Source organism: Dendropsophus ebraccatus, chromosome 1 (assembly GCF_027789765.1).
Source record: "Dendropsophus ebraccatus isolate aDenEbr1 chromosome 1, aDenEbr1.pat, whole genome shotgun sequence".
In the NCBI taxonomy this organism is placed as follows: Eukaryota; Metazoa; Chordata; class Amphibia; order Anura; family Hylidae; genus Dendropsophus; species Dendropsophus ebraccatus.
Genome location: NC_091454.1, coordinates 197,123,690 through 197,148,837, shown reverse-complemented (window position 1 = coordinate 197,148,837; position 25,148 = coordinate 197,123,690). Strand labels below are relative to the sequence as shown.

At 42.8% G+C, this 25,148-nt stretch overlaps 1 protein-coding gene across 4 annotated transcripts; it reads left to right on the top strand.

The window, feature by feature from the left end:
- Positions 1 to 408: 408 nt before the first annotated feature.
- Positions 409 to 24,935, top strand: LOC138766377 (cytosolic purine 5'-nucleotidase-like). Of its 4 annotated transcripts, XM_069943954.1 has the most exons (18): positions 409 to 637; positions 2,074 to 2,147; positions 4,609 to 4,726; positions 7,465 to 7,560; positions 8,791 to 8,882; positions 9,305 to 9,362; positions 9,630 to 9,723; positions 11,186 to 11,239; positions 13,399 to 13,482; positions 13,562 to 13,603; positions 17,693 to 17,800; positions 17,915 to 17,981; positions 18,055 to 18,225; positions 21,211 to 21,262; positions 21,680 to 21,740; positions 22,036 to 22,212; positions 22,529 to 22,624; positions 24,120 to 24,935. In XM_069943954.1, the coding sequence occupies exons 1-18, from the start codon at positions 513 to 515 to the stop codon at positions 24,228 to 24,230; spliced, it is 1,680 nt and encodes a 559-aa protein (XP_069800055.1). In that variant the 5' UTR covers positions 409 to 512; the 3' UTR covers positions 24,231 to 24,935. The 4 variants fall into 4 exon arrangements, with proteins under 4 accessions (XP_069800055.1, XP_069800070.1, XP_069800067.1 ...); XM_069943969.1 differs by lacking the exons at positions 409 to 637; positions 2,074 to 2,147; positions 4,609 to 4,726 and adding an exon at positions 5,147 to 5,216; XM_069943966.1 differs by lacking the exons at positions 409 to 637; positions 2,074 to 2,147; positions 4,609 to 4,726 and adding an exon at positions 6,238 to 6,389.
- The last annotated feature ends 213 nt before the right edge of the window (positions 24,936 to 25,148 follow it).

The following is a 25,148-nucleotide window of genomic DNA, read 5'->3' as shown; positions in this document are numbered from 1 at the left end:
GGGCAAAGTTTACCATGCTCCGGCACTGTGGGGCAGGCTGCCATGTGATTGAAGAATGAGGTAACAGTGATAACACTTGATTTGAGAGGTGCAGACCAGTCACGATGGGCAATATGCCCCCCATACAGGTATACTGACAGGTAACCTAAACACAAAAAATGGCATAAAAAAAACAAACAAAAAAGATCGGGAGGAAATATGAAAACATATGAAGAACCGCGTGACACGACGAAATGTGAAGAACAGATAGACGGGCAAGTTGTGTATGTGACAGACTGTGCAGGGGAAGAATGAGACTTAGAGAATTGGGAACAGGAGGGATTGTAGAGAGGAGGGGGCTGTTGGAACAGGAGTAGGAGGGAGGGATGAGGCAGCGGCTGTCCACTTCTGATAACATAATCTGCAGCATACGATAGACCCTTGGACCTGGGTGTTAAGCTTTAGTGAAGTGGCACTGAGAGCACAGGGAGTGCAGCACTGAGCGTACGGCTGGCACACACACAGCTTTGGCCATGGGCAGCATCAGTAAGGAGCATGACATGGGTACCGATGGACGCCAGCTGCATGACCATCGCCTCAGCTCCACCGACATCAGTGGTATCGATTTACGGACATTCAAGAGAGATTACCACCACCGGTGAGTAGCAAGGGCGGACGGCGCTTTTTAGCAATAGAATTGATTTAATATTTGCATGATCCAATGTCTATAAAAATGCAGGAACGACAACGGGCAATTGAGAAAAACTTCCAGCAGGCCTGAAGGATTGTCGCTAGAAATGAGCGCAACTGGAGCATGGTCTAGTCTGATCATTCGGCATTTGATTACCGGTGGCTGAAGGAGTTGGATGCAGCTCTAGGAAGTCCTGGAAAACCACAGGGCTGCATCTAACTTCTACAGCCACCGGTAATCAAATGCCAAATGAAGTTGGATGCAGCCCTATGGTTTTCCAGGACTCCCTAGGGCTGCATCCAACTTTTTCAGCCACCGGTAATCAAATGCCGAACAATCAGACTCAAGCATGCTCCATCTGCGCTTATCTCTAAATGCCACTTCTATGGCCACCTTGACATGTTCAGCTAATACTAGTTCTGTGATTCTGTGATGTTATACTCCAGTTCTGAATTGGGGACACTTAGGTGACGCTTTTAGACTTTGTGAGGCCTATGAAATACTACAATCTGAGGACCCACAATCTGCAGGGCAGGGGGTTATAGTGCATGCTTCAGGTCACCCTCAAACAGTTCACTGAGTCCGTTCTGGTGAGCTTATCTATTGCAGCATCGTTTTTGATTGTAATTTAACTAATAGGTGTCACTGAGATACAGATGATTTCAGGTTATCCTGAATAACATGACTCTAGATGATCATCAGTGTGACCGCAATTCAGCCAATTTGATGAGTGTGCACAGGGGTAACAGGTGTGACAAAATGAGCAATAAAAGTTAGAAGAGAGCGCGGTAGAATGTGCAAGTTACACCCAACTTTCAAGCTGGTATATGGATGTAGCATATCGATATATATAAAATATAGCGCGTTCCTTATCTTTGCGCCCCAAAGATCTGCAATAAACATATATCTAGTATAGTAGGCTCTCAAGAAGTGGATTTTTTAAAATTGAATATAATATATGCTGATTGAATTAATGATCAATAAATCATATAATAATATCATATTATTGTCATATTGATTTATTGCTCATTAATTCAATTAGCATATATTAAACAATAAAAAAATTCTACTCCTTGAGCTCCTACGATACTAGAAAAAAATTAAAGATGAGCGCAACTTGAGCATGTTCAAGTCCGATCAGCATTTGAATGGAAAACATGGATGCAGTCTCCTAGGGCTGCATCCCACTTCTTCAGTCACTGGTATTCAAATGCTGAACAATAGAACTAAAAAATGCTCACGTTGCGCTCATCTCTAATAATTGAATAGAAATTTTTTTTCCTAATTTTTTTTTTTAGTTACTGTGACTATTAACAACCAATGGGAAACTGGAAAAACAATTTGTAAATTGTAGAAATAATGAAGAAATATTGCGTTCTTGTTAACTTCAGATTTCCCTGCAGGATTTTTGTCAATCGGAGTCTGGGTCTGGAGAAAATAAAATGTTTTGGATTTGATATGGATTATACATTGGCAAGTAAGTTGTTTCTTTTCCCGGAATGTAAAATCACAGATTGTTTATATAAAAATGACTATGGGGCTCTTCAACATAAATACAGTGGCCCCTTAACATACGATACTAATTGGTTCAAGGACAACAATTGTATGTTGAAAATATTGCATGTTGAGACCAAAATTCTACTGTCTGTAACATTGTATGTCGAGTCTGGTCTCAAGTTACAATGATCCAGAAAGGACCATTGTATGTTGAAAATATTGTATCTTGAAGCCATTGTAAGTTGAGGGATCACTGTACATCCTTGGGTGCATGGATTTAGCTATGTGATTGTTACCTAATAACATTGTCTTATGCTGCGATTACACGGAACGATTATCGTGTGAATTCGCACGATAACCATCGAATTCGAACGATAATCGTACATGTAAACACTGCGAACGATCAAACGACGAGCAAGAAATCGTTCATTTTGATCTTTGAACATGTTCTAAAATCGTCGTTCGCAAAAAATTCGCAGATCGTTCCGTGTAAACAGTCGTTCGCCGATTTAACCAATGTGTGAGATAGGCTTAAGCGATCTCAAAACGATCGCAAAACGAATTTCCGTACGATATATCGTACCGTCTAAACGCTGACCGTTATAAAAAAAAAAGGGTTACTCCGACTTTGTTAATTGTACGATCGGGCCAATTATCATTTTGTGTAAACGCAGCATTACAGTTAAATGGTCATAGTGGTTTCAAACAGCTTTCTTCTTTGCTACAGCCTATGTGATTCCTAACATATTTGTAAGTCACTTCCTTTACCAAAAATGACTCCTTAACCTCCAAAAACAGCTCTAAATTCTTGGACAACAGGTGTCTCATTTCTTTGCAATCTATTGTCCACTGGATGTTGTTAGGGGAACTCTGTCTCTAGTGACAGAGAGATCTGAACAGGACACAGGAAGTGGGGGCAGGGTTTACCACATGCTATGGAGAGAGGACAGGAGAGAGAAAAAGCCAGGGCTGTGTATCTGAACTGCCCCAGCCCCAGGGGCCGCTTGTAGGCCGGGACCGCGGCTATTAGTGGGCAGGGTCCGATCGCCGTGCCCGCTAATCTAAATCGCTGTGACAGCTGCATCTGAATACTAACTGCAGCCTATTCCCTGGTGTCTAGTAGGTGGATCGACCCCCCCCCCCCCCCCCGCGCGCAACGTGATTGCGGAGGGGCAATCCCTGCTTCTGATCTGGGCCGAGGTCTGCGCCGTAATGGCGCAGATCCCGACTCAGCACTCTATTGAATTCGGCTGCAGCAGCCGAAAGCAATCCAGTGCCGATCTCATTGATCTATGCAATATTAGTATACTGCATAGATCTCAATGAGAGATCAGTGTACTTATACAAGAAGTCCCCCAGGGAGAATAACCCTAACCCCAGGGGGAATAACGCTAACCCCAGGGGGAATAACCCTAACCCCAGGGGGGCTTCTAATATAAGTGTAAAAAAAAAAAGTGTTATTATTGATTTAAAAAAACCCTCCCCTAATAAAAGTTTGAATCATCCCCCTTTTCCCATGTTATAAATAAAAATAAATAAATAAACGTAATCGCCCGGACTATTAATTTATCACATTCCTGATCTCGCACGGTAAACGGTGTAAGCGCCAACAAAGTCCCAAAGTGCAAAATTGTGCATTTTTGGTTGCATCAAATCCAGAAAAATTGTAATAAAAAGCGATTAAAAAGTCACATATGCGCAATCAAGGTACCGATAGAAAGAACACATCATGGTGCAAAAAATGACACCTCACACAGCCCCATAGACCAAAGGATAAAAGCGCTATAAGCCTGAGAATAGAGCGATTTTAAGGAACATATATTTGTTAACAATGGTTTGAATTTTTTAAAAGCCATCAAATAAAATAAAAGTTATACATGTTACATATCGTTGTAATTGTAACAACTTGAGAAACATATATAACAAGACTTTTTTACCCCAGGGCAAATGGCGTAAAAAAAACAAAAAAAAAAACAAATAAAAACAAATAAAAAAATGCGTGCTTTTTTTCAATTTCACCACACATTGAATTTTTTTCTGGTTTTCCAGTGCACTTTATGCCAAAACCCAGCCTGTCATTGCAAAGTACAATTAGTGGCGCAAAATATAAGGGCTCATGTGGGTTTCTAGGTGGAAAAATGCAAGTGTTATGGCCTTTTAAGCACAAGGAGGAAAAAACAAAAACGCAAAAATTTTAATTGGCCCGGTCCTCTAAGGGTTAATGGTTCCTCTTATAGAATCATGCAGGTATATATAATGACAAGCATGCTTTTAAGTAGCATACACAAACACAAATGCATAAATAGACATTTCCTAAAGTATCACCATCTGCGCTTAGTCACAAATCTACCTACAGGACTTTATATATCTGCCTATAACGCTGTGGATGTGTATCATATTCTCTATTATATTGTGGTATTCACTATACACCTTCTGCACAGTGTACCGCTCCCCCGACTACGAGGAACTTTGCTTTGAGCTTCTTGTGGACAGACTGGTCTCCATTGGATACCCCCATGAAATTCTTGAGTATAAGTATGACCCAAGCTTCTCTACAAGGTTTGTGTCTATTTTGTTTTTCTAGTAATATATGAATATTAGCGGTATGTCCACCATCCCCTTTTTTTTTGCAGTGTTCCCAATGTATTTTGGCAGACTGATCCTTTGGGGTATTTACTATTGTCTATTTACTGATGTCTTATCCATAAGGTCAATCAAATATTAATTGGTTTTTATATCCATATCCAATGTCCAGACAAACCTTGTAAGTAACGGGAGATATAGGTGGCTTCTCATATCCCATGCTTTGCTTTGCATGCGTTCAGCTGACGGCAGGACTCATAGCACAGGCACTGCACAGCAGCTTGCGCCGTGCAGACCAGGGACAAGGAAGATGTCACGTCGGCCGGGGGGGAGCAGCTGACGGCAGCACAGGCACAATACCTACAAGGGAGCTTGCTTGGGGACCGGGGACAGGGAATATGTCACAGCGGGCAGGGGCCCCCTAGGACGCAAAGGCCCCCGGGCAGCCGCCTACCATGCCCCATGGGTAAGACGGCCCTGATTACACGGGGCGATGCAGAGGAGCAAATGAGGGCCGACTTGTCAGGTCTGCTCGGGTGATTGCTAGATCGTCCAGGCAGCCCATAGAAGATAGCACCAGTCTGCTACCGCCGTTCCTATTCCGCGGGGCGACGACAGCAGATCGCTGGTATCTTAGTCGTTTCTCTTTCAACATGTTGAAAGACAACAACAGACAACAATCAGCCGAAATTTCACTGTTTTCGTTCCAATTTTTTTTTTCTGCATACAAATACACAGTCAGCTATGCTTTCTGTATACAGCAAAAGTGTATGCGCTGCAATCCGTTTTCCCTTATTATGTAAATGAATAGGAATAAGTGGATCTTGCTGTATGGAAGACAGCAGCTTACATCCTGTTAAACAGTTTTAAATGTATATGTTAAAAACTTTTGAGTGTTCAGACCAGGGCCGATCAGGAGAATAAGCTGGGAGAAGTGCGCCCTCAAAGTGTTCTCACGCGGCTTTGTAATAATAATATAAGTCTATGGAGCCGTCCTGCTCACACAGACACAGAGCTGGGATAGAAGCACCGGGCAGTGCGGTCTTCTGTCCACTGATTCCCCTGATCGTCACACCCCAAATGGTCAAAACTTTTAACGTCAATACAGATACAGATACACAAAATGCAACCTTAGATGCTCCCCCTTCCCGCTGTAATTATGGCCGGGTTTATACAGAATTTTTTTTTTTAATTGTCTACATACACAACAGATAATATGTACATAAATGCTGTGTGTATCTCTGTATCTTTCTACAAGGTTTTCTATACTAAGACATATGATATGGGGGAGATTTATCAAACATGGTGTAAAGTGAAACTGGCTCAGTTGCCCCTAGCAACCAATCAGATTCCACCTTTCATTTCCCATAGAGTCTGTGAGGAATGAAAGGTGGAATCTGATTGGTTGCTAGGGGCAACTGGGCCAGTTTCACTTTACACCAAGTTTGATAAATCTACCCTATATATTGTATATACTGTATTGCAGCTAGACCCTATGGCTTTTACTTACACCGTGACAACTGATTTGTTGATGTCTTGTTTAGCCGTATTCCTGCTGGTCTTCCCTTTCATAGCTTGTCACTTACAGACATAAAAGACTTCTCAATAGGGTCTTAATCCAAGGAATGAATAGGCCCTGGTATCATTTTCCTAGCCTGAGAGGAAGCTATTTGTATGACATATAAAATGCCATTGGTTTGGAACTAGCAAAACTGTGACATGACCACAACGTGTGAATAAACATCCAACTCTCAGCCAATTGAGTCAAGCCTTTTAAAGGGGTATTCCATCGAAAATCTTCTTCTTTCAGATCAATTGGTTTCAGAAAGTTATATAGAGTTGTAATTTACTTCTATTTAAAAATCTCCAGTCTTCCAGTACTTATCAGCTGCTATATGTCCTGCAGGAAGTGGTGTAATCTTTCCAGTCTGACACAGTGCTCTCTACTGCCACCTCTGTCCATGTCAGGAACTGTTCAGAGCAGTAGCAAATCCCCTTAGAAAAATCTCTCCTGCTCTGGACAGTTCCTGACACAGATAGAGGTGGCAGCAGAGAACACTGTGTCAGACTAAAAAGAATAAACTACTTCCTTTAGGACATACAGCAGCTGATAAGTACTGGAAGACTGGAGATTTTTAAATAGAAGTAAATGACAAATCTGTAAAACTTTTAGAAATCAGTTGATTTGAAAGAAAAAGAATTTCGCCAGAGTACTCCTTTAATGATCAGCTTCTCACTTTATTGGTTTAGTACCTTGTCCTGCCTACAGGTGGTGCAGTAAGGCTTACAACACATAACAAACTTTTTTCATTAACAAAAGTCTTTCTCCAGAGGGTAACAATGTGTATTACTTTTAAAGGCGTGAACCCAAAATACTGCTTAGAAGCGGAATCCCTCAGTGACATCACCACGCTCTTCTCCACAACACTTTACATGATCTGTCAGGAACAGATAAGGTTATCCTGCCGCACATACATGACATAGTCGTATTTTTGCCCGGGTACATGTTACACGTAGTCTTTCTCTGACACACAATAATGGGGCACTATTTTGCTCTGTGTATCAGCAGCAGTGACTGCAATAGATTGCATGGTTTCACATGCGTCAGAGCTGGATCGGGCTTTGTATTCTTTGTGCACTCAATGACACTCTCAGCTCTGCTACATCTGTATACGCCTATCTGAATGAATAACTATGCCTTGTGTCTTTGGCAGGGGTCTGGTGTTTGACAGTCTCTATGGAAACTTGCTGAAAGTGGACTCTAATGGGAATGTGCTGGTCTGTACTCATGGTTTCCGCTTCTTGAAGGGGTGAGTGACATAAACACCCCCAGTGATTGGCCGCAGTGGCTGCGCCCGCTGTTTGCTCAGGCTCATCTATGGGACGGAAATAGGGTCTGGATCCAGAGTGACATGTTTGTGGGGTGCCGTCATGATGCTAAATTCTTACAGAAGATCCCTGTGGGTTTACTATTTCTATACATAAATCCATTGTGCACTGGCCAGAATTCCATTGAGTCTCCTCTTTGTCCTCTGACCGTCTCCCTCGCCGTGAGCGGGCCTGACACCATTACTAAGTATCTCACTTTTATTACATAGAAAATAACTTCCATATTATATGGATGAGTGTAATGGTTGTCTCCCCATCCTGGGGTCCTGGGCAGCAGATCTGCTTGGCAAGGGCATTAATACTATAGAGGAAGCCCATGCAGTTGCTCTGGGCCCTTGGAAAGACAATGGGGCAGCCCCGGACAGTCCCAAACTGTGAGGGACTCTCCATTTCTAGATGAACTGGCTTACTGGCGAACAAGGAGTGTGGGATTGTCCCAAGGGATTATCCAGGATTAGAAAACACTGCAACTTTTTTTCCAAAAACAGCGCCACCCCTGTTCTCAGGTTGTGTGTGGTATTACAATTCAGCTCTATTCACTTCAATAGAGCTAAGCTGAAAAAAGTACACCCAAAGGTAAGGACAGGAGAGGCCATATTTTTCTAATTCTGGATAACCCTTTTAGTAGACAAGGCCCAGCAGTGAGTTTAGTGTTAAAGCTTTGCAGCCAGGGAGTGAAGTGAACTGATCACCTGACCTGGCTCAGGGGATGGAGGACAAGTAAGAGATTGAGGGTGTTCTGACCTCCAAAATCCTTTGTGATCCCCAGATCACCCCTTTCCCCGGTTATTTTGTATTGAATACAGTCACAGGTACAGCATGCGACTCACAGCTCTATTCATTCTCTATGAAGCTGCCAGAGAAAGCAGAATACAGCACTCAGCTTTTTCTGGCGGCTCCATAAAGAATGAATAGAGATGTGAGTCCCATGCTGTACCCGCGACTGTATTCAATACTAAGGAGTTGTGGGCCGATCTGGAGATCACCGAGGGGTTTGGATCTCTTACTTGTCCCCTATCTATGTGGGGATAGTGGGGGTTAGTTTCAAGTTGGAATACCCCTTTAAGATAAGGGAATATTTTGTGTTGCTTATATAGCTTATATATCTTTTATACACCGGTATATCCCAACCCATTATTATTATTGTTTAGGGCTGAAGTGTGGATAAAATATCCCAATAAATTCATCCAGAGAGATGACACCAAGAGGTACCATGTCCTCAACACGTTGTTCAACTTGGCGGGTGAGTTTGGTGAAATACGACATTCCAAGTACACCGGAATGAATGACATCACCTATTCGTATCACTTCTACTATTTGCCCCGGAAACCCATGGGATTAAGCAGAATATAGTTAGCACAGAGCACCTGGACCAGGAAAGCTAATCACAGTAAGCTAGGGTGCATAAAGCATCCCTTGCTTACTGTTTAGTCAGATCTACAGGTTTAACAGATTTGTATATTAATTTATTAGTCCCCAATCTGACTGCTTGGCCGTGATAGAAGTTGCATTGAGGCACGGGTTGGAGACAACTGGGCTAGACCTTCAATGACATTGACTACTACTTCTAACCACTACCATAGCCAGTTGGCCTACACAAGCGCTATCTCTTCTACTACTAAACAAAAATTGCATTCAATTGATCTGGGCTGCCTCTCTTCACAGAGACCTATCTTTATGCCTGTCTGGTGGACTTTTTTACTGACTGCCCACGATATGTGAAGTAAGTGTTGTCTATTTCATCATCATTTTGGGATCTTTATACATTTGTGCTAGCCACCTCAATGGACGCCAAACTAGAGCAAAGATTGTGTTCACCACCTTCAGCCAATATGGTGGCTTGTTGGTGCTCCCTTGCTCGGAGAGCCCAGGTCACATGTCTTACTATTCATTGTGTAATACGTTTATAGTGAAATGGGGAAGGCCCTTCCAGGCGAAGTTACTGTATATTATAAAATGTCAGTGATTGTTTATTTTAATTCCCTTGTAGCTACGACACTGGATACCGCCACGGCAATCTGTTTATGTCCTATAAAAGTATGTTTCAGGATGTGAGAGACGCCATGGACTACATGCATGACTCGGTGAGATCATGGGTGGGAGATATAGAGGTCATGCACATTATCTCATTGACACGACTGTCAGCAACACATCAGGAGGAACCCCGTATGAATTAGATAAGAGCTCCCACTGCTCCACCCCTTTCTGTGAGGAAATAGTCAATGGTTCAAGTATCTGACCATGACTCACGTAGTATTGGAGTCATCAGATCTTCACATCAGCAGAATTCCCACAGAGAGAGAACAACATTCCCCTCGGACATATATGTCATGCAGAAACAACCGTAGGTTATCATAAGCTGTTCTCAATTACCACCTGGTGGATGGCTTGGGACTAGGCCCGGACAACATCTGTGCCCATAGCTGTACTTGCCAGAGTACGCTAGGAATGTTCTCTAAAACAATACACCACAGTAAAAGTAAAAAAAACACCACAAAACAAAGGTTAAGCCATTGGGAACAAAGTGCACCATTGGGTTAGGTTGGAAGTGAAGTATAACTATATGATGTATAGTATTAAGAACAGAATATATTAGAAAAGGCATGATAACATGGTTCAAGATTTTTTTAAAAAAAAAACAGTCTGTTAATTTTTACAGAGACAGCGCCACTCTTGTCTATGGTCATGTTTGGTATTGCAGCTCAGTTGCATTCATTTGAATAGAGATGCGCTGCAATACAAGACACAGACTATGGACAATTGTGGCGTTGTTTCTTGAACAAGTAGATTTATTTTAAAATGTTAACATTTTATCTCATTGATATTTACTAGAGCTTTTCTTACATAGCTGTATATGAATTGGACATCCTAGAGACAAGGGGAGGTATACTAAGAAGCCTCTGCTCTGGTGGCAGCTTATTTCGCAGAGAACAAAAGGATTAGGCCGTTTAAATCCAAAATGTCTTCGATATAATTTGCAAGGGGGGAATTGGGAGGCCATAACACATTAAATGGTTGGCTGGTCCCATTAAAATCCAAGGGTTTGATTAACACATGACTAATGTTTATGACTAGCTTAAGGTTTTCCACTTACACAAACTGATATGCATAGGCTTAAGATATGCCATTAATATCTGACCAGTGTCAACATGTGGGTTCCCGCCAATCTGCTGTTTGGCATTGGTTGGTTGCACATCTACTCTGTGAACAATGGAGCAGGAAGCAGGTGGCTCTGTTCACCACCTAGTGGTCATGTTGAGTTACTGCAGCTTAGCTTCCGCTAAAGTAAACAAGAGCTGAGCTGTAGTAACCAGTCATGGCCACTACACAATGAACGGAGCTGTTTGCATCTGGCTCCATTCACAGTGTAGATGCGACCAATGAGATACTGATGAGGGTACATTACATAAAGTACGACAATTCAACCCTTCTCTTAATAAGGAAGATGTAACACTTACTTTTTACTTTATTTATGTGTACTTTTATAATTACTATTATTTTTCAATATGGCCAATTCCATGAATTCTCCATTGTATATTCCCATAGGGTGTCCTGAAGGAGAAGACACTGCAAGATCTAAATAAATACGTTGTCCAAGATGTAAGTTCTTCCTGTTCATCTTTGTTTTAGCATTTTTATATTTGCATACATAGATAAACTGGGTCAAATTCACACATGCGGAACACAGGTGTATTTTTGTGCCCACTCTATGACTGTAGGTCTCGGTCTAATGACATGAACTGAGAGCATCATAGGGCATCTATGATGGTGTCACTTTAAGTCGTTGGAGCTGTGGTCAGGCTGAGACTTATGGACGTAATATGGTCACAAAAATGTGCTTGTATTATTTTCATGTGAATCCAGACTTGAATTTAAAGGGGTTGTCCAGGCTTAGGAAAACATGGCTGCTTTCTTCCAGAAACAGCACCACTTTTGTCCTAAGCTTGCATGTGGTTTTGCAACTCTGTTCCATTGAATTGAATGGAGCTGAATTGTAATAACCTGGAATTGTGTGTGCTTTGAAGTCACCTCAATAGACTACTGGAATTGCACTTGTCGAGCACTGGATTATCACCTGCTATTGTTTGCTACTGGGGCTCAACAGTGTTTGTGCTCTTCGGGGAAACACCTATTGAAAAACCACCAAGTGTCTAGGGAGCTGGTCTCCTCTATTCATGTTACAGATAGATTAAAGTTTGCTTATGTTACATGTCTGCTGGAATCCTTGTGAACAGCTATAATCTGTCGGGGAGTTTAGCAGCAAGTGATCAATTTCCCTACAGTAACACCACAGGTAAAATTAAAGGGGGGTTCCACTCAAACATAACTTTTCATATGTTGCTGTCCATGTTCAGACTAACAATTCATTCCATACTTGTTATTATCGATTCAGTTTCCTTACCCCAGTTCTGAGCTGCTGCTTTATGCTGAAGACACAAAAATCTGTGTGAGCTTTTCTCTCTGTCTCCCCCACCTCCCTTCCAAGACGGCTGATGTAAATAAGTCCCTATCTGCAACTTTGTAATCCTGGGAGTGTAAATCACAGTAAGTTCATTAACAACTTGACCTCAGATTAACACTCTCAGTCTTACAAAGAAGCTACAAAGTTGCAGATAAAGCGAGAGCTTTACATCAGCAGTCTCAGAAGGGGGGAGACAGAGAAAAGCTCACACACAGTTTTTGTGTCTTCAGCAGAAAGCAGCAGCTCAGAACTGTGGGAAGGAGACTGAATAGAAATAACAAGTATGGAATGCATTATAAGGCCATGTTCACACGACGTATATGACCTGCCGTTACGTGACCGTCTCTGAAAAGATCATCTCTGCCGGTGCTGAAGTACTGGCCGGAAGATCTTTCCGGCCGCAGCGTTCTGATGTAAGCACATTAGCGCGCGCCCGCATCAGAGCTCCTCATAGCACACAATGAAGCAAGCGGCCGGAGCCGCTCGCTTCATTGTGTGAACTGACAGGGCTTTCTATCGCGCTATTTACTGAATTGACATGTCAGTTATTTGCGGCGCCGCTTGGGATCCCGGCCGGAGCGTATACTATGTGTATACGCTCCGCCCAGGATCCCCTAAAGCAACATAAGGCTACTCCACTCGTACAAAGTACGGCCGTTGTTGCCGATGGCAACAACTCCGGTACATTTAAGATGTGTGAACATAGCCTCAGTCTCATTAATAGCAGCAACATATAAAATCTTTGAGTGGAATACCCCTTTAGGGTGCGTTCACACCTACAGGATCTGCAGCAGATTTGATGCTGTGTTCAGTTATTTAAATGAAATCTGCTGCAGAAAATCAGCTGCAGATCCTGTAGGTGTGAACGCACCATTAAGCATTATAAGGTGCTCATTAAATCAATGGGCTGTCTGAGTATTGTATGCGCATATTGAGTCCTTTAGGGTACAAACACACACGGCTTATACGCTGCGTATTTACTGCTGCGATACGCAGCCGATACGCAGCAGATACGCAGCAGATACGCAGCAGATACGATCTAAATAACTGAACACAGTATCAAATCTGCTGCGTATCTGCTGTGTGTGTTTGTACCCTAAGGCTTTGTTCACGCATAGCGTTTAAATAGCACTTTTTTACTGCAAACTGTACGATTCGCTAATTACTGCTATGTGTGAACACAGTCTCAGAGTGTAGCTCTGGTTGGTAAATGAGGGTCCTAAATGGGAGACCTCCATCTATTCTGTAAACAGCCCCCGTTTGTTCTATCATAAAACCCCGATACCTGATTTTGCAGGAGAGAATCCCTTTGCTGCTGAGTCGTTTACGGGAGGTGGGGAAAGTTTTTCTTGCCACAAACAGTGATTACAAATACACCAATGTGAGTATGTCTACCATCTAAGCAGCAGCCATAGCTCTGTATTCTGCACAGTGCCTTATACTCTATCTTGTTCCTCCAGGCCATCATGTCCTACCTGTTTGATGATGGAATTGAAGATAAGGTTAGTTAATGTTTTCATGAAGACGTATGAATTGCATATAGATTTTAGACAAGGGTAACCCTTGTCAGAGGTGCAATAATCTCATACCATAAGTATCCAGGCTATAAATACAAGTCAGAGGTACAGAAACTGGCTGGATAACAAAGGAAGTGTTCATCTATAATATGTTCCTGTGGCCTGCATAAGGCCATAAGAAAGTTAGGGACCGACATACGCTGGCGTTTCCTAATATTATTCTCCATCTTGATCCATTGCACTGTTCATGTTAGCTGTAGCCTCGCTATAGACGTTACAATAATCATTAGTACATCAGCAATGAACTGTAGTGGCTATGTATAATGAGAAGAAGCAAAATAGAAGAAAATAGAAAATAGAAAAGTAGTAATACAGCCATGTATATGATGGATATTTGCAACAATGGGAACAATTATTCTCATACCGTGTTTCTTAGAAAATAAGACAAGGTCTTATATATATTTTTTTTCTCTAAAAAAAAAAAGACTAGGGCTTAAAAGGTAGGTCTTATTTTCAGGAAACATTGTATGTCCCCATTCTGGACAGTAGGTAGCTGCCATATTGTATATGTCCCTGCTGTTAGGTTACTATACTGTATGTTCCCCTGTAGTTAGGCCTCCATACTGTATACCTCCTCCCCCTCTGTAGTTCCTCCCCCATACTGTATACACCCCCCTCCGAAGTAAGGCCCTCCATACTGCACACCTCCCTCCCCCTCTGCAGGTAGTCCCTATACTGTATACATATCTACCCCCTCTGTAGTTTCTCTCCCATACTGTATACCTCCCCTCTGTAGTTCCTCCCCCATACTGTATACACCCCCCTCCGAAGTAAGGCCCTCCATACTGCACACCTCCCTCCCCCTCTGCAGGTAGTCCCTATACTGTATACCTATCTACCCCCTCTGTAGTTTCTCTCCCATACTGTATACCTTCCCTCTGTAGTTCCTCTCCCATACTGTACACCTTCTCCTCTGCAGTAAGACCCTCCATACTGCATACCTCCCTCCCCCTCTGCAGGTAGTCCCTATACTGTATACCTATCTACCCCCTCTGTAGTTTCTCTCCCATACTGTATACCTCCCCTCTGTAGTTCCTCCCCCATACTGTACACTGCCCCCTCCGCAGTAAGACCCTCCATACTGCATACCTCCCTCCCCCTCTGCAGGTAGTCCCTATACTGTATACCTATCTACCCCCTCTGTAGTTTGTCTCCCATACTGTATACCTTCCCTTTGTAGTTCCTCTCCCATACTGTACACCTTCTCCTCTGCAGTAAGGCCCGCATAGTGTATACCCCCCCATAGTGCTTCCCCCATACTGTATACATCCCCCCTCTGCAGATAGTCTCCATACTGTATACCCCTCCCCCTCCATAGTTGTTCCCCCATACCGTGTATATCCCCGCTCTGTAGTTGTCCCACCTACCCTCCCTCCTACATATTCAATGCCTCCTACTGTGCATCTTATTACCCCTCCTGCCTCCCCTTCAGCTTGTGCTGAGCAGGTGGGGGTGGAGCATAACAAGCCTGGTCCTGATTGGCTGATGCTCAGCCATCTAGTGTCAGGGATCTGGTCAGCTGACTTGAACTAGGGCTTATATTTAGAGTAGGGCTTAAATTTCAAGTTTACTCTAAAAAGCCTGCAAAATGAAGCTAGGGCTAATTTTTGGGGGCAAACATATCAGAGCCCTATCCTGGGGGTCTGTGGTTTAGCTCTCTATGGCATGGATCAGATTTGACTTGGATTTCTGAGAAAACATTGCTGCATGGAGCACCATATGGGGGTATAAGGCATCTCGGCATGACCTGCAAAGAACCAGTATAGATTTTACACAATATCCTACAGCACAACAGCAGGTGCAAGTATTGCCACATCTGGTTATTTTTAGGAGTCTCCCGACTATATTCTCAGAGCAGGAAATCCACCATAACCCAAAGCTTTTCCTAGAAATGCTTCACTAAGGACAATGACAACATTGGAATTTGTTGTCACACCGGACCTGCATCCCCCAGACCCTGAATGGGATTTACATATGTCTTCATTCATAACAGTCCAGATTTCCCTGGCAGTCAGGGTTGTCAGAAAGCTGGACTGACAAATCCTATGGGTTCGGTAATGATAGTTATAAGTAGTTCTCACCACTGGTAATTCTGCATCTTTGAAATGGTTGAATATTAGAGGAAGTCTTTATATAGTTATAATAAGCTCCCCCCCCCCCCCCCCCAAATCCCATTGATCTCTCCCTGACTCTATAGTGGGTTAATCGTCTGTACTGGGACATTGGGGACTTGGGCTACATCCAGATCGGGCTGCCAGACTAAGCGCCTAGTTATTAGATTAACAAGAGCAAGAATCTCCTATCATGTAATATATAAAGAAATGTGAACGATGAAGCAGCAGGTGCGCAGGGTTACTGTGATACCCCCACAAGCACATGTAATGCCACAACAATTACCATAGTGTTAGTATTAGGATTACTGTTGTCTCACAATTGTTTCATCTCAGACCCAAAACTGAAGGTCACATCCACTAAGGATACAGGTCATTGATTTGTTGGACCCTATAATACAGGCAGCTAGGCTATCTGAGACAATGCCAGAATGTTTTGGATGAGTTGGGTTTTAGGTCACTTGTTTCCTTAATAGAAAGACACCAACTGTGGTAGATATCCGAAACTTTGGCTAATTCCCACATTATCCTGACTCTTGTTTACAACCAGTATATTAAAAGCATGTGATATTCAAAGGGGTGGACAAGAGAAAAAAACAATAGAGCTACACCACACATATTTTTTTGTGTGATCAGGTATCTCATGCTGGACACGTTGAAGAAACAAATGTAACTAAGCATTGTTTAATTGGGAAAATTGAGGATTTGACATATGGTTTTTCCAAATTTGTATATGAAAGGTATAAAATATAGTTAGTACTTGGATTTTTATAATCATTTAATCTGATTTGTTGATATACTGTGCCTTTCTGACACTACATATTTCTTTGTGTGATCACGTGTTTCATGCTGGGCACATCTTTACTAGACATTGAAGAAAGAGTTGGGACAAGTTGAGATACGTTCTTTCAGATCCCTAAATGGCAAAGTGACATATTTCTTTAATGATATTTTAAACCCTCTTTATTAGGTAGGTTTATAGTCTAGGGATTATGCGAAGCTGGTAGCCAGTACTGGAACCATATATAGCTAAGAAAAAGCTCAACATAAGGGACAACTCCATGACTTGGGATATTTTATTTGATATGGCATTCAGCCATCTCCTGGAGTTATATGATCAGTCAATCTAATTTATCGATATACTATCCTAAAACTATATATACCTTTGTGAAATTATGTGTCTCATGCTGGGCAGATTTTCACTACATGTTGAGTTGGGAATTTAGGAAAACAGACAACCAGTCAGATGGTATTAAAGGTTTCTCAAAGCCCTGAATGGCAAAGTGACCTAGTTGTGTACTTAAAGCCAATCAGAATTAGGTAGATTTGTCATTTAGTAATTAAAGAAAGAATGGGGCTAGGGATGGTCCGAACCTGCCGAGGTTCGAGTTCGTACGAACCTGAACTCTCGGCAATGATTCCCGCTGTCTGCCCACTCTGTGCAGCGGGTGGAGACAGCCGGAGGACCGCCTGGAAAACTGGGATACAGCCATAGCCATAGGCTGTATCCCAGTTTTCCAGCCGGTCCTCCGGCTGTATCCACAATCTCCACGGAGGTGGAAGACAGCGGGAATCATTGCCGAGAGTTCAGGTTCGTACGAACGCGAACCTCGGCAGGTTCAGACCATCTCTACATGGGGCCATTAGCTGAAACAAACTAAGAAATGGCTGAACATGAGACGATGACTACATGATTTATATTTGCTGGGGATATCTTGTCTGATATGATGTTTATAAAATTCACTACTTCATTAATATGGCCATTTAATCTGATTTTGTGATATGCCTTTGTGTGATCATGTGTCTCATGCTGGCCACATCTTTACTATATGTGCTATTTACTTTGTACTAAAAGTTGCACTGTGTAAATTATGGTTTCTATCTCGCTGTTTCCTTTGTTTAGTATGATCCCAAGAAGAAAACATGGCGGTCTTACTTTGATCTGATTCTTGTGGATACGAGGAAACCGCTCTTCTTTGCAGAAGGAACTGTACTTCGTCAAGTCAACACGGTGCGAATTGTAGTTTTGCTATAAATGCTATAGGATTGTATATTGGTAATCAGCTTTGCCAAGCTTTCTAGTAGATGACAGGTAGTCAATCATTTCTATTGCTGTTGTTTTTAGGATAATGGAAAGCTAAGAATTGGCACCTACACAGGCCCCCACCAGCACTGTGCGGTGTACTCAGGAGGTAGGTGATCTTTTCTACCGACATGTCATGGGGGTAGCTGACACTGCCATTGCTGAATGTGCTGTATTTTCAGGCTCCTCTGATATTGTAAGTGACCTCCTTGGGGTGAAAGGAAAAGACATCCTGTATGTTGGGGACCACATCTTTGGTGACATCTTGAAATCTAAAAAAAGACAGGGATGGAGAACATTTCTAGTTGTCCCTGAGCTGGCCAAAGAACTCAACATCTGGACTGAGAGTAGTGGTGAGTACCTGGCTATAGAGGGGTTTGCAGGACCTGCTGTGTATCAAACTTATAGGGCTTTTTGCACGATAGACCTTTCTGCTATATTATCTGGATATTGATTAGAAAACAGATAGACACACACTACCAAACCAGTTGATTTGGCTTACCTAATAAAAAAGGGCTACTTTAGATTCAAAGTATACATCTAATAATGTGCAGATGGAACCCCTGTAAAGCCTCTGTCTCTCAAGCCCTTTCAGGCAATGGCTCCACCTCACCTACAGCCTACTGTAGTCACTGCCTGTCCCATGTGCTTTACAGTGCAGCTTTGCTTCTTCAGCACAAATAGAAGTCAGTTCAAGGATAGAATCAGAAAATACATCTGTCATGTAATTCAGCCTCAATATAGGGCTTTATGGAAATCCTCTTTAGGGTGAGTTCACACGTACCGTCCGCAGTGGATTTCACACTGCGAGTTTGCAGCGAAATCCGCTGCGGATCCTTCCCTGTCACTTTCAGTTAGCTTACATAGAATGTAAAAATCAGCCCCTTTAAGCCCCGTGGCCCGGTGCATATATTACCTGGTCTGTGTTCCAGCTTGCTTCGGGGGCTCCCAGCATCTGGACCTCCCACTCAGCCAATAAGTGTGCTGCGGCGGGGCAGCGCATTGATTGGCTGAGCACCGGGAGATGCCGGGAGCTCCTGAAGCAAGCTGGAGCACGGACCAGGTAATATATGCACCGGGCCGCGGGGCTTAAAGGGGCTGACTTTTACATATTCTCAGCGGGATTACAATGCATACAGACTCCTATCATCCACACCATGAAGACTCCCATTATCCACACTCCCATCATCCACACCATGTGTGGTAAACACGCTGGTGATCTCCAGTGTTGTTGTATCGGAGGATTGGCTAGTCACTTGCTAGATGGTAATGTGTGACGCCACTCCAGTGGTGGTTGGCCAAGATACAGACGGACCTTAGAATGTTATGTTGTGACGCCAGTGAGGCACACAGATGTGGGGGGCACACCTGCTTTTAGTTTAGGAGGCCGACTGGAGCCTTTTCCCCTGTGGACAGTGTCCTGTCGGGCTGCTACGGGGTCCCTTGGGTTAGTGTAGTCACGGATGGCCAGAGTGGTATAGTGACCTTCCCAGACTATCGGAACTGCCACCCACAGAAAGGGGAAATATCCCAAGGCTGTAGTGTATGCTGTGTTGGTGCGGGGTGAAGAATCACAGAGTCTCTTTATCATAAATAATCTTCGTTTTACTTGAAAAGTACTTGTGTGCAGCAAGACATACTGCTGTGCATTGACAAGGTAAGTTATACTTAACAGTTCCCTTGACAAAGCACTTGATAATGCACTTGATAATACGAGAACCAGATCTGCAGCAGGAATAGAGTGAGGAGTACAGTCCTGCTGACTGAGTAGCGTGTTGAAGGATACAAAGAAGCAGAGTAGCAGAGAGGAGGATGTCGTGAGTGGCCCAACCCAAGTAGTACTGTGCTCTGCCGAGATGTTGGAGGATGAGGTAGAAGAATACTTAAAAGAAGAAGAAGAGAATATTTGTGCCCATGTATTGACCTTTGGGTCTTCACACTACCTTATACCCACTAGATTTGGGGGACCCGTCCTACAGGGTGACATAAGGCCCAGACCTTGTTACCTGGGATGAGCGGAATGCTGAGGGTTCCCTGCTGACAACCGCGCTGCGAGATAGCAACTTTGCTCCTATCCAGATCAGTTCCTAGCTTACTTCTGTCTGTGGATACTGTCCTGCTCTGTGACTCTCCTAGTCCACAGCGTGGGTTGAGGTTGTCTCTGACTTGTCCTCTCTTCAAAGGGGTTTAACTGCACAGTGTTGTGTAGCATCACTGAGAAGAAAACTGTTAGCTGTGTTCTGTCCTGATTCCTACCCATACGGGGCTCTAGGTAAGACTGACCTAAGTTGGGGACCTGGCAGAGGGCCAGGGCCCAGAAAGGACCACTGTAGAGAGCAGTGTAGCTTGTGTCCTTCCTCAACAATGTCCAGCACCAGAAAGAACATACCCTTCCTATACCCATGTGACTTACTTCCTCAGCGTATCTAAAGTGCGCTGTGAGTGGGTGAAGAGTGGCATAGAAGAGGTAAAGAGAGAGGTCATAGGAGAGGAGAAGAACAGATTCCTGTTGGTCCACAGATCCATGTGACATACATACAAACAATAACCCTTTACACACTTCAGCTGTGCGGCATCTGAACACTCAAATCTAATACAGCGACATCTAGTGGCGAAACTTTATTACTACCTTCATCACCACTTCTATACAATAAGTACAGGCTTTTCTGAAGGCTGTAACCAATAGTAACACCCGTGGTAGGATACCATCCATGCACAATCCCTCAACAGGGACACACTATTCAACTCACTCTCATTCATACAATTTGCAAAAGAACAGTCACACACGAACAAGCGAACATACACTTATACTTATGTTTGTCAGTGACCTTAGGGATGCCGAAAACTTTGCTCCGGCAGGATTCTTCTCACTGAGTGCGAAGAGGCCCGGCTGAATCGTGCATGTGCTGGAAGCAGCCTGTCTCTTCCCTGCACATGCACGGTAAATAGAAGCCACTATGCATATATGAATATGCATAGTGGGCGGAATGGGAAGGGGGCTAGCTGGGCGATGGGTGATGTCCCAAATGCTCCAAAGCTGTTAATTTCCATAGGGGCAATTAGGGAATAGCTGCACAATGCGGAGGAGAAGAAAATAATTATCTACAGTGATCAAGTTAGAAGGTAAAGAGATTGTGGGGCATATAAGCAGGTTCATTGGGCAGAACCTGCTGATAGTGCTGCTTTAAGGTCAATGAAAGTGCTTTTTTGTGTTGTTGCAAAAACCATATGGTTGTAAGCCATGCACTCCAGGGCCCTGGAAATAACTTTATACATAGGGACCAGCTATCATAGAAGAGGTTGTCTCACTATAAGATACATCTGATTATGTGTTTCAGAGCTTTTTAATGAGTTGAAGAATCTGGACATTTTTCTTGGACAGTTGCATGAGTAAGTCTCTAATCCATGTATATGCAGTACATTGTATTTGTGTGCGTGCGTATATATGTATGTGTGTGTGTGTGTATATATATATATATATATATATATATATATATATATATATATATTCGTTTTTTACATACTTCCACATAATTAAACATCTAATAATAAGATTTAACACAACTGTAAATAAATGTATAAATGTAAAGGGATCACTCCTGTAATATTTGTCTTTTTTGACTAAAAAAGTATTTGCAAAAGTATTATGATCAGTGACTGTAAAGTGGGCGTTCTGTGGAACCGGTATCTAGTGTATTCCTTTATTTTAAGAGATTTTGCATGTATTTCTTGCAAATGTATCAATAGTACTGACCAGCTCCCTACTTATATACCCAGCTGTGTAATAAACTGTTTATAATTCTCCAGACACATGGACAGTGGCAGCAGCGAGCAACCAAATATCACCTCCATTCAGAAGCAGATTCAGGTACCATGACCCCCCCCCCCTTGTGTAACTCATCCATGTAACAATATCTATCTATCTCCTATCTATCTATATCCTATCTATCTATCTATCTATCTATCTATCTATCTATCTATCTATCTATCTATCTATCTTCTATCTATCTATCTATCTATCTATCTATCTATCTTCTTCTATCTATCTATCTATCTATCTATCTATCTATCTATCTATCTATCTATCTATCTATCCGTCCATCTCTGTGTTACTTTATGTTACTAATATCCATCTTTTAATTTTTTTTTCTTTTCATACATAGAAAATTACCCAAGAGATGGACTCGTGTTATGGAAAGATGGGCAGCCTGTTCCGCAGCGGTTCCCAGCAGACATTGTTCTCCAGTCAGCTGATGCGCTATGCTGATCTGTATGCCGCCACCTTCCTGAACCTTCTGTACTACCCCTTCAGCTATGTGTTCAGAGCTCTTCCTGTGATGGTATGTCCCCTGGTTACAGGATGTGCACCTAGCCGATGCTACACAGATGTGACATAGTCCTAGAATTCATAATAATAATAATAATAATAATAGCCAGCTATTGTCTACCATTTACAATACCGGTGTCCTTATGTGAAGGGAGGCTATTGGGCCCAGATGTGACTGCCACCTCTACACCTCCTATAGTTATAGCTAAGATGTAGCTGTAATAATGTTGAATGAGATCTACAGAGGTAACCTATGCAGTGATGACTCTAAGCAATGCCTCTTTAATTTGCTAAGGTTTAACCCCCGTTCATATTTTAATATTTCTCAGATGCCACATGAATCCACAGTGGACCATGTAAGTGTGGACGGAGCAGATGCCAGCAAGATTATTGGGCAACATTTGAAATACATCAAAAGGGAGCATGTGAGTACAGGATGTATGTGACTTGTAATGTAGACATTGAAGGAGTACTCTGGTAGAACAGATTATTTACAAAACAACTGGTGTCAGAATCTCAAACATTCCAGTACTTATCAGCTGCTGTATGTCCTGCAGGAAGTGGTGTATTCTTTCCAGTGTGACACAGTGCTCTCTGCTGCTACCTCTGTCCATGTAAGGAGCAGCAGCAAATCCCCATACAAAAACCTCTCCTGCTCTGGACATCTCCTGACACAGCTGAGAGCACTGTGTCAGACTGGAAAGAATACACCATTTCCTGCAGGGCATACAGCAGATGATAAGTACTGGAATACTTGGGATTTTGTAAATCCCAATTAAAGAGTTTATCCAGTGCTACAAAAACATGGCCACTTTCTTTCAGAGACGACACGACTCTTGTCTCCAGTTCAGATGCGGTTTGCAAATAAGCTCCATTCACTTCAGTGGAACTGAGCAGTGGTGCTGTCTCTGGAAGAAAGTGGCCATGTTTTTGTAGCGCTGGATAACCCCTTTAATTCACAAATCTCTATAAATTTCTGACACCAGAGGATTTGAAAACTATTAAAGCCTCAATGTTTAAAGGTGTTGTCTAATTTAGAAGCCTCATTTTCATTGTAAAATTGGTTACAAAGAACAGCCACTCATTGGCCTAATTGTTCTGATGGATGAATAGGCCAATAATTGCTCGGTGTAATAGGCCAACAAAAGAGCTGATTGCTGGGTTTTGACAGGTTTAAAAATCCTCACTTGTCAGCCCTTTGTAAGGGCCCATTTACACAGAAAGATTATCTGACAGATTATCTGCCAAAAATTTGAAGCCAAAGCCAGGAATGGATTTGAAAAAAGGAGAAATCTCAGCCTTTCCTTTATGACCTGATCTCTGTTTATAGTCTGTTCCTGGCTTTGGCTTCAAATCTTTGGCAGATAATCTGTCAGATAATCTTTCTGTGTAAATGGGCCCTAATAGGGGATGTGGGGATAGAGAATGAGAGAAGTTAAAGAGACTCTGTCAGCAGATTTAGGCTGACCTATCTAAGGGTAGCATAAACTAGTGACAGAGAAGCTTAACAAAATGATGTATCGCTTCTGTGCAGCTGATTTGGAGATCTCCTCCTGAATAACATGGACACTAAGTAGTCCTCTCTATTACGTGTGATTAGTAGTCCTGGATATTCATGAGCAGCAGCAAACTCCGCCCACCAGCTGCTGATTGGCAATTATCTATCCATGCTGTGTATAGACAGTCAACTGTCAATCAGCAGCTGGAGGGGTGCGTCAAGAATCCTATTCTCCTGCATATTAGGAGAACGGCTGAATAGAATTATACAAAAAAACACCGATCTGTTCAGCGTTTCTGCAACAGCTGGAGAGCCTGAGTTTGACATCTGTGATCTCTGTGAAGCTCATGTCACAGTGTAATACAGCCCTTACTGGGGCTGGAGTATTAGTAACCGGGCACCGTTCTCTTTTCTGATTTTAGCCTCAAGACGATTGGCTGCAGCTGGTAAACACCGCCAGGTTAAGCCTTCAGGATTCGCCAGCACTAAAACCAGAACCGGAGAGAAGTCACCTAAGTGTCATGCTTTATTAGGACTGAGCGAAACGTGCACATTATGTGCGGCTATATCACATACCCAACATTCTCTGCTGCACAGCTGACGGACCATGGCGGCCGGAGGGGTAATACTCACATGTGGGGTTTAGAAATGGTTGTAAGAAAACAGGAGTGGTAATTGTTACAGGAATCAAACTCAGTTTACAGAACACAGTTTGACATCAGTTTACATGCAGGAAGGTTACATGGGAAATGGGCAGATTTGTTTGTTGCACTGAATTCATTGCAGATAAATTAGTCCCTGTGTCATCCTCTTCTGTCACGTTGGCCAGTTCCGTCATTTCATAGGTATATTTCTTATAGAAAACCCCCAATATGTCATCATAGTTGTCACCTAGTTATTCCAGATTTCTGAGAGAGTCCATACATCCCTAAAGATTACTATCCAGTATAGTCAGAACAAACAGTCCTAGGAGCAGGTACTATAAGTCTTGGTACCAAAACTTCTAGTCGAAATGTGTGACAATGAACGGGCCTGATAGGCTTGGAGCTCTGAAGTTGTCATCTGTGACCCATGTTAATCAGATTCCTTAAAGATGTTTTCCAGGAAAAACAATTGATAGCCTATCCAGCTGATCAGCTGCTGCATGTCCTGCAGGAAGTGGTGTATTCTTTCCAGTCTGACACAGTGTTCTCTGCTGCCACCTCTGTCCATGACAGGAACTGTCCAGAGCAGGAGAGGTTTTCTATGGGGATTAGCTACTGCTCTGGACAGTTCCTGACATGGACAGAGGTGGCTGCAAAGAGGGCCGTGTCAGACTGGAAAGAACACACCTCCAGGACATACAGCAGCTGATAAGTAGTGAAGACTTGAGAATTATAAATAGAAGTGAATTACAAATCTAAATAATATTCTGACACCAAATAATTTGAAAGAAAAAAGAAATTCACTGG